The following is a 12,937-nucleotide window of genomic DNA, read 5'->3' as shown; positions in this document are numbered from 1 at the left end:
GTGCTAGCGAGGAGAGGTGGTGCTGCCCCGGGGTGATCAGCCTGGCTTTGAACTGTGGAGCTGGCATGTCTCTTTCTGCTGACATTGCGCACCTGATGGCAATGATGTTGTCCTCCACCGAGCCCAGCCTTCCTCATGGGAGGGTAACTAATCTGGCAAGGCATGCAGAGGAGGGCAGAGGTGTTACTGAACAGGGTAAACAAGGGGCTTAATATAAAATGGAAGTGGGAACTGAGTGGTGATGGAGTCTGGTTGTTTCGAGCCAGGGCAGGTTGTTCCTGGCAGGATGTTCTCAGGTACCTGGTGGGATCTAGTTTTAAATGCCCCCAATGGTGGGGGATTTTGTGAAGTAAATTCAGCCAACACCCCTCTTACCTGTCACTGCCACTCACAGCCTGGAAGGGGCCAGTCTGGCACGGGAAGCGGCCGGGCTGCCCCATAGCCTTGTACGGAGAGGGCACATGGGCAAGCATGGGACCTGGGCACTCGCAGGGCAAGACCAAAAGGCCCGGTGGGGTTTTTCTACTGCTTAGCAAAGCCATGTGCCTGCCAACCACTCCTGATAGATAAAAAATACCTTGAGATAGTGTTATCCACCCCTTTGAGGATGGAAATGCTAAATAAGCGTAATGTGTAGTTTCTGGTCTTAAAAGGACCACCTAGTAGTTCTGCAGTGTTTGGAGATGTTGCTGTTGATTGTGTTGGCATGCAGAGCAGTATTTGTTATCTGCCCATAAGCATTTACGGATGCCAAGAGTTGGAAAAACTAATTCCAGTACTTAAAAATGAAAAGAGCTGACACGACCTCTGTAGTCTTGGTCTGTTATGATTCTGCCATCTAGGATCTGTTTGGAGACATCGGTGTCATCTGGGCTGCTTTAAATGTTTATCCTCCAGGGAAGTAGAGGTGAACGTGGACTAACATCTTGAGGGACCGTATGAACCTCCTCCACCTCCAGTCTCTGCTTTGCTGTTGATCGCAGCTGCCTCCCGTGGGGATCACTGAAGAGTTGCTGACCTGTTTGTTTTCCTTGTGGTTTAGATAATTGCGAAGAGGGGGAGTGACTACATCTTGAAACATGCCCCAGAGATGCACCGAGAACAGCAAGGGCTGAGCGCTAAGGAAGCGGTGCTGAAGTTCATTAAGGAGTCCTGCCTGCTGGAAGATGTGCCAGTCCACTTCTACAGGCTGCAGAAGGTTAAACAAAGAGTTTGGTTTTTTTAACTTCTCTCCCATCATTAATTGGGTGCACCATTGCATTTTTCACTTTCTGTTTATTTGAGAGACGGTTGCCTCTGACTCAGAGAGGCCAAACAAGTCTAAAATATTCAGCCAATGAGGCCTGTCCCCACAAACAAATCTGTTGCAAATATACAGGTATAGCTGGAATCTAGTTTTGTTCTTCGGCCAAGAAACTGGCCACAGGAATGGCAAAACTTAGTTTTTGTCCCTGCCTGTCAGTAGACTTGCACCAGGGAAATCACTCAGAAGGCCCGCCCCCCCCCCCCCCCCCCCCTTTTTTTTTTGTTGCAGTCCATTGAAATGGTGACAAGAGGTCGGCCAGCTTTCACACAAATCCCATGTAATACCTGAAGGTGACACTGAGTCATCCTGACTTTCTTGTCTCCCTCCCCCTCCAACCCTGTCACAGTGGTTGGTGCTTTTTCAGCTGTATGTCAGTTTTTGGATTCCTGGATTGTTGCTTGTCCCTGAGTCTTAGACTCCTTACCCAAGCCTGCTTAAACAGAATGCGCTTCATTTTCACATGCTAAGAGAGTTTAGGTCTAGAAATAGGACTAAAGAGAAGTTTTCTGTTCCGCTTAGGTGAGTGAAGCCTGCTTGTGCAGTTAGGAATGGCTTGGACCTTTTTTCCCAAATGGAGATACTCCATTTTGTCAGACTCATAATTAAACTTCTTGGTTGTTTGTGCTCAGTGGGAATTATGTCTGGGAGGTATCAGTGTCCTTTGACCAGATCTAGCAGCTCTAGTTACTGGAGAAACATGCATTTTCTGGAAGAAATAAGTTCCAGTTTGGTGTGTAGTCCAGGCTTAGTTTCACAAGTTTTGCAAACCATAGATGCTCCCCCTACCTCTCCTCTGTCCTCTCTGTTTTGATTCTAATGCTGTTAATGATGCAGTCATAAGAGGGTTGGTTACACTTGAATGCCGTAAGAAATCCAGCTGGCAGGACATGATACAATTTATATCCAAAAGCACTGGCGCTGTGAAATTGGTTGCTCTTAATACCCAAATTCCTGTCTTACTTGAACTTAGATTTTTTGCATTGCTAACTCCTTCGTGTGTTGTTTGATCCACAATGTGCTCTTCGTCCTGCCGTGTGACACGGTTATCTCATCTCGTGATGAGAGATCCTCCTCCTAGGTGACACCTGGGTCACAAAGCTCCTGATCGAGTGCACAGGGGTGCCAGGTGAAGGTGTCGGTGCGCTGGCTGCCCTGAGATTTCAAAAGCAGTCGCTTTTGTCTTACACGCTCCTCATGGCTGCTACTGAGGTTGGGAACTCCAAAAGAAAACACGGCACTGAGCCCCGTATCTCTCCTTCAGACCAATACTGATTTACAAAGCTCTTTGCCCTTAGGAGGTAGAAAGCATTTCTTAGTGACTTTAAACTGGAGACGTGGATGGTACCAGGGGCAAAGGGTGAGGTAATGTGATGGCATAAGGCTTGCATCTTGACAAGCCAGATGAGAGAAAGTTTGGATGTAAAGTTTGATCTCTGTGAGCCCATAAATTTTTACCCCCAAATTTTCTTCCTCCTGCTCCTCCTAGCAAGAAAAGTATGTGTTCCCCTCCCTAACTCTGCCATGCCAGGAGAGACTGAAAGAACTAGTTTATGATATTTTTGGTCTTCAAGCAAAGGAATCTCATTAGAGACTGAGTATGTCATACCAAGATACAGCATGAGGAAAAACAAGGCAGTATTCCAACCCAGCCACAAACATTTAAAACCACCTGCTCCCAACACTGAGATCAAAAACTTAGAAGGAAAGTCCCTGTAACTCTGGGTGTTGATTAGCTCCCTCCTGGCCAAGGGACACCTACGGTCCAGCAAGTCCCTGGACAGGAACAGCAGTGTCATGGCAAGGAGCAGGGGAAAGGCATCCCTTCTGTTTCGGGCTCTCTGTCACCTGGAGAGCAAGAGTGGTGCATGTTCATGGGGACAGCAGAGACAGCGCGTGGCAGCATGAGAGGTTACAAGGTACCTCTGAGAGCAGTAATTGTCCATGCCTGTCCATGCCCTCAAATCACTAAAGCTACAGGATTCCCTGTCCACGGCAGCTAAGGCGTTTGCTGGTGAAATGCTTGAGACGCCCAGCACGAGGGGATTTTAGGTGTAGATATTTCAGGGGTCAACAAGGCAAGGTGCACTTTACAAACACAATAAAAACCAAATGAGGTGATGGCATCTGCCTGATGAGGAGTCCTGCTACCTCTCCTGCAGTAGGTGCCAGAACAAGAGTGTGGTCTTTGTAGATTAACCTTTGACTCCGGGCTCTTCTGTTCTTTTAGGATAAGAAGGAGGATCGCCCGACGGTTATCCTGGGCCTGACCCTGAGAGGAATGCACATCTATCAGGTAACAGACTGCTGTGAAAGCCTTCTGGTGTAGCATTAACTCTGCCCAGCTCCCCTGTCCTCCCCTCCACCGCCACTCCTCTGCCTCCCCTTCGAGCGCCAGGCTCCACATATCTCAAATTCTTGGTTGTTTGCAAATTCTTTGCACATTGCTGACTCCACCCTGTACCTGCCAGTCCCCGTGTCACTCTGAGTTTGATGTGTTGCAGGAGGTGAATCACGTTCGCCAGCTCCTCTACGACTTTCCCTGGTCACACATTGGGAAGCTGGCATTTCTGGTGAGTATGACGGAACAGAGGCCATCTGGCAGTGGGCTGCCAACCCGGGAGCTGGGAAAGCTGCCGGCCTGCCCGCGCTGCCATGTCAAGTCCTGTCACTCGTACGCACAAGACCACAGCTATCTCTGGTAGCTGCGTGACTGAAAACATGCTCTTGCTCATTTCACTGGCATCTCTCCTCTTTATGCAGGGGAAAAAATTTGAGATCCAGCCAGATGGTTTGCCCTCTGCAAGGAAACTGGTTTACTACACAGGTTGCCCCTTCAGGTCGCGGCACTTGCTGCAGCTTCTCAGCAACAGCCACCGGCTCTTTCTGAATATCCAGCCAGTGTTGAAGCAGATCCGAAAACTGGAGGAGGCTGAAGGTACGTGGCGGAAGAGCAGGTGACTTTGGTAAGGGGAAGAGTACAGCATGTTAGGCTCTGCTGTTGCTTCATGGTGGCTGCTCTTTATCTAATTAATGATGTTTCTGCCTTACCAGGAAGACAGTGAGAGAATTAGAGGTGTTAGATGTGTTTCAAGTCCATTACTGGGAAGTGTTTGACTCCCACACTACTAGACTGTGATCAGAAAGTTTGTGTGTGAGAGCAGCAGAGGGGGAATATCTCTGTTTAAGTAAAAGGAGGTATGCTCTCAATTTGTGTATGTTTAACATATGCTTCTGAGTGGAAGTAATTTTGAATAAAAAGCTTTCCGTTGGGATAAGATCTTCTTGTGTTCAAGGAGCAGTACAAATTGTGAGCCTATGCCTTAATTTTTTAGTGCCCTTTAGTAAACACTGCACACAATTTAGTCTATAGTGTCCGACATTTAAGAGCTAGGAGGTGCAAGAAACAGCCTGAGAGCAGATTAGGACTCCCAGAATTTCTTTTTTCTGGTGGGGTCCCCTCTCTGTAGGAACGATGATTGACAGTCCCTGGTATCCTTCCAAGCAGAATTCAGTCATTGCATCACCTCTTAGCTTGGCCCTTGCGTTTCCAGCTCTGCAAGCTGGGTCTCCTACAACTTCTCAGCCTACCTCTCCCTGGTGACTGTTTTTAATGCATTGCATAGGTCGTCTTTTGGAGGATTGTGTCCCCTTTCCTCTAGCCTTCTCTTGAATGCTTTTTTCCCGCCTACTTCTTTCCTGGCTGCTGTTCCCTGCATTCTCCATTCACACTTTCTCTGTCTTCTCTGGGGTTTGTAAGCCTTGTATCATTACCTTCAAGGTCAGTAGAAGTTAGCCAGCAGTAGTCGGTCCTGTTGTCTGAGGACACAGGCTGACTCCTTCCAGGGAGAAGTCAGGAAGAAACTTGTTTCTGGTTTTTGCCCATCTCAACTAACTCTAAGGAGCTTACATCCATCTCTGAAGTGGTGATCGCTGGTTGTGTGGAATTGGTGTACAGGGCAAGGTGGCCCTTGGTCTCATCTAGCTTGGTTATTTCTGTCTTTCCCTTCAGTGGGGTTATAGAAGTGGCCTTGAGCTGTGCAGGCACAACCAGTGGCACATGCCAGTCACCTGTAGAAAGGGTCACTAATAAAGCGTGTGTGGGCAAAAGGCCCTAGGTTGTTTTGTGTCCACTAGCGTTCTGTCGATTTCTTGACCCTCAGCACACCTCGCTTTAGGTAACAGATACAAGCCATGGGAGAATTAATTAATAAATCATTAATAAATGCCAGCCATGGGGATCCTGTCTCCACATGTTGGTGACTGTTTTGAGAAACAATCAATGCACTCTGTTTTTAAAGACTGAGCACTTAGCTAACCTAAGTAATTCCCTTTTTCTTGATCTTTCCTTCATTCTGGAAGCTACTGTTTTCTGTATCATAACTGCCTCTACCTGCCTGTTCTAATTCAGGAGGTGCTGGGTTTACTGCAAATATGACTAATTCTTTTACAACCAGCTGGGCATCCCAGTATCTGTTGAGCAAACAAAATATAAAACTGTCCCTTTATTTGTCCAGTAGCCACAGCAGTTGTTTCTTAATTGTCGGGTTGTGCCAGTCCCAGAACTTACTGATTATTTTTGTTACCATCCCTTTGGTCTTGCTTAAAGTTCCCCCTGGTTTCTGTGGTCTTTCTTCCTCAGAGAAGAAGCGCTACCGGGAGTCCTATATCAGTGACACGCTAGACGTGGACCTGGACCCATGCGATAAGAACTCGCGCGGCAGCGGGAGCAGCGGGGGCAGCCGGAGGGACAACCGTCTCTCACGCCAGTCTACGGGGAGTCACAGCAGCTCTCACACGTCGGGCATCGAGGCTGACTCCAGGCACCGGGTGTCGGTGGAAATGTCAGTGGATGAGCCCTTCAGCATTGACCGGGTGCATAGGAAAGAGAAATCCTGCAGCTCAACCATCAGCTACGGTAGCTCTGGCATTGACAGCGGCAGCAAAGGGCGGGCTGAAGATGACTCTCAGGATGATGGTAAAGAATTTGGAGATGCGGAGCAACTTCTAAGCCCGCTCTTGCCTTCTCCTGCAGGAGAGTGGGGAGTAAGAGAATGTGAAGCAGCTTGGAGCAGAAATGTAATGCTAACCCTTCTCCTGCCGCTCTCTTCCTCCTAGAGCTTGAGCTGGCAGTAGATGAGCCAGAGGAGGTGCCTGTAGATGAGCCTTTAGAGGGAGACCAGTTAGAGGAGGCCACTGTGGGAGAATCTGTTGAGTCCCTTCCTCTAGATGCTGCTAGCTGCCAAGGTGAGACGGCTTTCTGCTACTGCTCAGTGCTTTTCTTTAGGCTCTAGCAACAGGAAGATATGTTTGGCAAGCCAGGCATAATCTGAGGGATCTAAGAAAGCTGTATCTTCTCCCAAACAACTGCCAGTGCTACTTACTGCCCTGCTGCAACAGCATTTGAAGTCAGCTCATCTAGAGGTTAAAGGCCAGCACCCTATATTGTACAGTGCTCCTCTCCTCTGTGCTCCTCAAGGTCTCCCTTCTCCAAATTTGCCAAGTTTATACTCAGTTAATGACTAAAAGATAACTGAGGTAAACTTTTTGTAGTGAAGGAATTTGCTTGAAAATCTTGTAAACCACAAAACAGCCAAGGGGTTCAACCACAGATTAATGGGCTAGTCGCAGGAATTAATAGGTAAAGTTTTGTGGCTTGTGATACAGGGAATGCTAGTCAGTGGGGTCACACAGGAGCTGTCTGGCCCTAAGACGTACAGCCTTTATAGCAAAGCAAGATAGGTGAATATGGGACAAGTTGGTGAGAAGCTGTTTTCTTGAGAGTTTTTAAACATTGATCCTTAGGGGCAAAAAGGAGTACTTGTGAGCAAAACTCCCAGAGCATTGAGGGTGCTTCCTGATGCGTACTTATGTTTATAGGATAGCACTGCTTGAATGTGGCCTGTGAGAACAACTTCCCTTTTCCCCAGCCCACAAAACCTCAAACCTGCAACGCTTTTCACTTCCTCCTTCTCCTTTGCAGCTATAAATCAGGAATCGCTGTCTGTGGTGCAAGTCACGCTAATAAAAATGAGAGGTCAAAGTGTGGAATCCCTTCACCAGGTAAGGCAGAGCGCTTGGCAGGAGGGTCTGTGTGTGGGCACTGAACCAAGGTCTAGTGTAATGGAGACAGCTGTAAATCAAGTGAACTTGATTGGTCTGGATTTGACTGATTTTTAAATGGTGTAACTAAAAACAGCTGTTGGCCAGCTACTGCTATCAGGAATAGGATGAGAGCAGTGTTTGGGTCCAGAATAGCATGGAGAGGTTTGGAGTAATCTGCATGGAAATCTTGCAAGCCAGCTATCGTCTGCCTTGGGCTTCCAGATGGGAAATGGAAAATAAACCACTGGCAAATTTTCAGTGCAATATAGAGCCAAGACCATCTATGCAGTTTGGACGTGGGTTGCAAACTTGATCATCTTCCTGCTCCTGAAGCCAGAAGGAGCTCACATCAGAGCAAAGCCAGATGCTCAAGCTCTAATTGCTATCATTTGTGTGATTATACTATGTGTGTGCTGAAGTCTTTGTTGTCAATGTTTTCTTTTCATCAAACCCTTGAGAAAAAAAAGGCAACTATATATAGTAAAATATGTCATATCGTAAGTTGTTCTTGGAAAAAGCTTACGCAAATGTCTTTTTAAGGCCAAACAATATTTGTGTATATATATACAAATATATATATATTAGGTATATATTATATATAGGTATAGCTGTACCTATTGGGGTAGAAATGTTGTGTGTGTGGTTCTTTTTTTTTTTTTAATTAAAAAAAAAAACACCAACAAAAAAACCCCAAAGAAACAAAAAAAACAAGCCTCCACCATTTCTTCTCTCTCTGAATCCAGATTAGCCTTATCTGCTAAAAGAATTTTAAAAATCTGTTCATCATTTTCCCCTTTACTCCCTGAACTTTTCTCAACAAGGACTACAATAATTTCTTAGGACTTTTTTTTTTTTCTTTTCATGCTTCTTCCTTGACCCAGTCAAAAGTGATAAGAAGTTTTCACTTATCAGCAAAATAGTCTGTAAATAAAATCTTGGATATTTTTTCCAAAGCTTAAGACTGTGCAGTACAAATCATAATTAACTTATTCCTGTATTTGAGTGGAATGACTTAAGACCGCAAGGCAGGGAGTGGGCACCTTGCTTAAAGTAATGTTTTTATGTTAACACTTTTACCAACACATGCTTATGCTATTAATTGATCGGGAGGCATCTGTTTTATAAGAATGTTTCTGATCAACACAGGACTGTTTAAGCAATTGCAAAGACCTGTCTGCCAGTTCTAGGCATCAAATATTTGGTGCATCTTTAAAAAAAAAAAAACACCTTCCTTCCAAAGCCATGTAACTAAATGCTGCAGGACTGGGTTTCCTTAGTGTTGATCGGACCGTACTGTTTCTGGGAGTGCAGCTCAGCCAGAGCAGGGTTTCCTCAGGGTAGTTGTTTAATTCCCATCCCATGGAGGTGAGAGAATTGATACTGGGAGGAAGTTTCCTGTGTTGCCAACAGAATTGTCTTAGTTTAAAAGTGATATTCCTGAAATCAGCCTTAATATTAGCATTTAAAAGCCGATTTAAAAGCTGAAAAAAGTCTCAGATGGTCAGTAATTCCTCCACAGAGGCCACGTCACTACAGCTTGTGTAGCAAGATGCTGCCTCTGGGAATTACTGCTGGTTTGTTGCTTCTGTTTTCTCCATTGCTGAACAATGCTATATAGATGAAACTGTATGTTGCACTTAGTGAATTTTGGACACTGTAACCTATTAGTTTGCATGGTTGCCTTCTGAACCTTCCTTTCAGCTCATTAGACTTTCACTAACTCAATGTGTTCAAGCAGTTGGGGTAATTTTTTGGTACGTGCACTTTGTCTATTTGAGGATGACTGCACGGATCTGCCAAGAAGTGTCAAGGCATTCAGGTGTCAAGCGTTTCATCCATTGCACTGGACACTGAGGACACAGTGCAGAGAGATCAGGATCTGGCTCAACATGGCAGGGCAGCTTGATGCACTTGTAATTTCTTAATGGTTCACAGCTTCTTCATTAAGCCAACGTCCTTCAGAAAGCTGGTGGGGCTGTTTTGAAGGAGTGGAAGAACAATTTTGGAAAACTTGTAGCACGCGTAGCCAGCATCCTTAGGCTGTGTCTGAGCTCATTGTTTTTATTCGTGTGTGTCTTACTGAACTGGCAGGTCAGATCGCCCAAAAGCAGGAGCTGCACGGACCAGCACAGCCAGAGTTTGGATGACATCCGCCTTTACAAGCACCGGCACCCACCACTAAGTGCCACGCTGTCTTCGGACACATCCCACAGCTACACGTTTGGCTGCAGCCTGGAGGATAAGCTGTCTATCTATGGCTGCGTTTATTCCACAGTGGACTGCAAAACCAAGTCTGCCCTTTATGGGAAGCGGTCCATGAACTGCCTCTCCTTGGATCTTCTGGGAGAGGACCAGCTCCCGGAGGAGTTTGTGGTGTAAGGAGATTGGAGCTCTTCCATACCAGGAAACAGCTCATCATGGAAATATATACCTCATTAACACATGTGATGTCACTCTGGTTCTTGCAGGAGATTGTGAGCGGCTTTGTTATTCAGCTCCATAATCAGTAAGTGGCATCACTTCTGCAGACCTGACTACAGGGCAAATCAACTGGAGTGTAGCACTTAACGTTGGCATTTGAAGTGTGTGTCTGAGCAGAAAATGGAAGTGGCCTGCACCATTAGCAGTGACACAACCAATATAAAAACCAAAAACAGTGGACCAAAACTGACACTGAGCTAGTAAAGCAAACACTGTGTCTAAACGGATTTATCAGAAAGAAATTTAAAGTCTATGTCAGTATCTTCCTGCCTTTCTCTTGTGGTCCATTTATGTTAATGCTAGTCTACAAATAGTTTGGTTGTCTTGTGTTTGTGCTGCTGCAACACTGCCAACAGCTGTCAGGCCAGGATATGGGCTGAGCACATTTGGAGGTCTGTGTATGGAAGCGTCTAGCCTGTTCCTGTTGTAATGAACACAAGTTGCCTGTTTGCTTTACTGGGAGCAAGACCTGCTCTGCCAGGAGTTTATATCTCTTTTGTTGTTGTTGTTTCATTTTGTCGTAAGCATCCAGCCAAATACAATGTGTGTGTTCTTCTTTTTTCTTTTTCTTTTTCTTTTTCTTTTTTTTTTTTTAAATGCAACAAATGGAACCGCCTCTCAGCTGTCTGCTACTGCCATGATGCAGATTGGTAAAAAAATGCTTATATCCTTGGGGAGATGGGGGAGGGGGGTAAAACAAATGGCTCAACTGCTTCTGAGAGTACAGAAGACGAGAGTGTTAATTGACTGGCTCTTGAAGACAGGAGTGTGACTGGAGAATTTGTCCAGGCATGATCACTCCTTACTTTGAATCGTACTTTTATGTTGTTCTTTTCTTTGTTTTTAATAAATCTGTTCCTTAGAATTTTTTCCTCTGCTTAGCAGGCAAGTATAGACTGGAGAAAGTCGCTTTGGAAGGACAGACAGAGTGTGTCCAACTTAGTCATGGATAGGTCATGCAAATGTGTGATGCTGCAGGGCCGGTGATGGTGGAAGCGTAGGGTGTTTGTGTGCCAAACCAAGGGTACTTGTTTGGTGATTTTGAGTGGTGGAGCTGGCAGTGCTGGCTCTCACTAGGAAAATAATGATAATTATGCTGTTTGATTCAAGCATTTGGTGTGGGAAACATCCTGCTACCTTATTACATCCAAATAAATGTATGTTTGTTTGATTTCCTTCCCTATCTTCCTCCAGTACCTCCTCCCCTCATCAATTCCCAGCATTTGGGAAGCTTGTACTTACAGGCATGTGTAACCTGCGCCCGGCTTTTGACAACCTTGCAGATGGAAGCTAATAATTTTTTGGCAAACACTAGAAGCAGACTGACGCTATTCTGCTGGTTGAGGAAGTGTGTTATGCAGTGTTGATTGACTCAAAAGCTGAAGATAACCGAATTCAGGAAAGGAAGGAAAGCCAGACCACGACAAGGAGGGTTCGAGCTGCTGCTTTGATGGTGGGCTTGCAGGCTTAGCAGTTGTCTGGTAAATTGCGTTCCCATAAACTGTTAAAATAGCAAATCCGTGAAGTCTGTCATCTCACTATTTCTATGCAAGTGAGTGTGGTGTAGAGACAGAGCATCCAGGTGCATCTGCATTTACTGAAGTGGCATCAGTGGCTGTACATCCTTTGAGATGAATCCAGCACCAAACCCTAACTGTGTGTTTGAGGAATGAATGATGGGCACAAGCTCGCTGTAGCCAGGACTTAATTGACCGTGCCCTCTTTGATCACACTGTTCTTTCTTTTTGTAATGAACAATTAGGAGCTGTGTGTTCACCATAGCCTCTTTTCCCTTCTTCCAAACAAAGCCAAAATGCCTTTACAGAGTACTTGAGGTATGTTTACTGCATCCAAAATAAACCCTCCTAAATGGATCTAAATGGGTAAAGGACATCTGGCTGCTCGTGAACAGTCCAGTTAAGCCTCCCGCTGTCGGTCACTCCCTGTTACCTGGGGCCTGTTTGGCCATAAGCCATAGGAGACAGGCATGGCCAGGATCCAGGAGGCCAGTGGCCATGCTGCAGGGAGCAGCCTTGTTCTTCCAGCTGCCATGGAGCTGGAGAGATGGCTCTTACTGCAGTGGTGCCTGTCTGTCCATGGAAAAGGTGGGGGGGTGGAGTGACAGCCCTGCTAAACTGTTGCTGTCCCACGCGTGCAGGCGTACAGTTACTCGTGGTTCTGGCAATGGCTGTTAACAGAAAAAAAAAAAGCTCAAAATTCAGTGGGTATAGTTGTTTGGAAAGGTGTCATAAAACACGCATGTGCGCCACGTGCTCACGTCTGTGCATGCTTGTCTCAGACAATCACATTCATACCTGCTTCAGCCTAACCACCTTACTGAAGTGTTTATTGCCACCAAGCAGCTTGATATTTTCTTTTTGTGGTTACCAAGCATTCAATGGAATCAGTGAAATGCTGTAATCCTGCTGTCGCTGGCCTAAAAAAATACACCAATGCCTGAAAAACAGTGTAATTGGATCTTGCATGAGCATCCATTGCCTTGTATGTACGTGGGAGTTTCTTGTATTTATTCATGGCTGGTGGGGAAGGCAAACTCTCCAGGTCTGACAGTCTTCTCTCAATGGTCTACGCAGCTCCCTCCAATACTCTAAGTTGCATATGCATATGAAGGGGAGACCGGATACTTTTGTGTGTAGACTGAGAATGAATTAATATCTTACAAGCACTGTGAATATCTATTATGCAAGTTTTTGTATTCATATGAAAAAACTGTTCCTGTTAACAATAGACTTATTTTTTGTTTGTCTTCAGATTTGGAAGGTATCTTGTTATTTTTGGTTTTGATTAGTTTGGTAGAGGGTAACGTGTAAGCATTTATCAGCTGATGTTAGAAACTAGCTGCCAATATTTGTACATATTTGTAAAATACTCGTGGTATAATCACTCTATTTTAATGGTAAAAGTTTCTCCTTTCCATGAAAGGAATTTATTGTTTAAAATAAATATAAATAATTATATGTACACCTTGCAATAAAGTATGGATAGAAAAAGGTAATTATGTATCTTTTTTTTTTTCCCCTCCAAGAG

At 45.3% G+C, this 12,937-nt stretch overlaps 1 protein-coding gene across 4 annotated transcripts in view; it reads left to right on the top strand.

Moving 5' to 3' along the window:
• The window catches only part of FRMD1 (FERM domain containing 1), a 42,960-nt gene extending 31,702 nt beyond the window's left edge, over positions 1 to 11,258 (top strand). For 2 of the 4 annotated variants that reach the window (XM_075495805.1, XM_075495806.1), the window contains 9 exons: positions 1,043 to 1,198; positions 3,534 to 3,599; positions 3,808 to 3,876; positions 4,067 to 4,241; positions 5,946 to 6,281; positions 6,422 to 6,550; positions 7,287 to 7,366; positions 9,500 to 9,783; positions 9,877 to 11,258. In XM_075495805.1, coding sequence (XP_075351920.1) covers positions 1,043 to 1,198; positions 3,534 to 3,599; positions 3,808 to 3,876; positions 4,067 to 4,241; positions 5,946 to 6,281; positions 6,422 to 6,550; positions 7,287 to 7,366; positions 9,500 to 9,783; positions 9,877 to 9,886 — 1,305 coding nt within the window. In that variant the 3' untranslated portion in view covers positions 9,887 to 11,258. Of the gene's footprint in view, positions 1 to 1,042; positions 1,199 to 3,533; positions 3,600 to 3,807; positions 3,877 to 4,066; positions 4,242 to 5,945; positions 6,282 to 6,421; positions 6,551 to 7,286; positions 7,367 to 9,499 lie in introns of all 4 variants that reach the window. The other 2 variants (XM_075495809.1, XM_075495807.1) reach the window with 2 other exon arrangements.
• Positions 11,259 to 12,937: the final 1,679 nt, after the last annotated feature.

The sequence above is a fragment of the Mycteria americana genome, chromosome 3 (genome assembly GCF_035582795.1).
Source record: "Mycteria americana isolate JAX WOST 10 ecotype Jacksonville Zoo and Gardens chromosome 3, USCA_MyAme_1.0, whole genome shotgun sequence".
Taxonomy (NCBI): Eukaryota; Metazoa; Chordata; class Aves; order Ciconiiformes; family Ciconiidae; genus Mycteria; species Mycteria americana.
The sequence above is the reverse complement of the archived record's forward strand: the minus strand, read 5'-3'. Positions and strand labels throughout refer to the sequence as shown.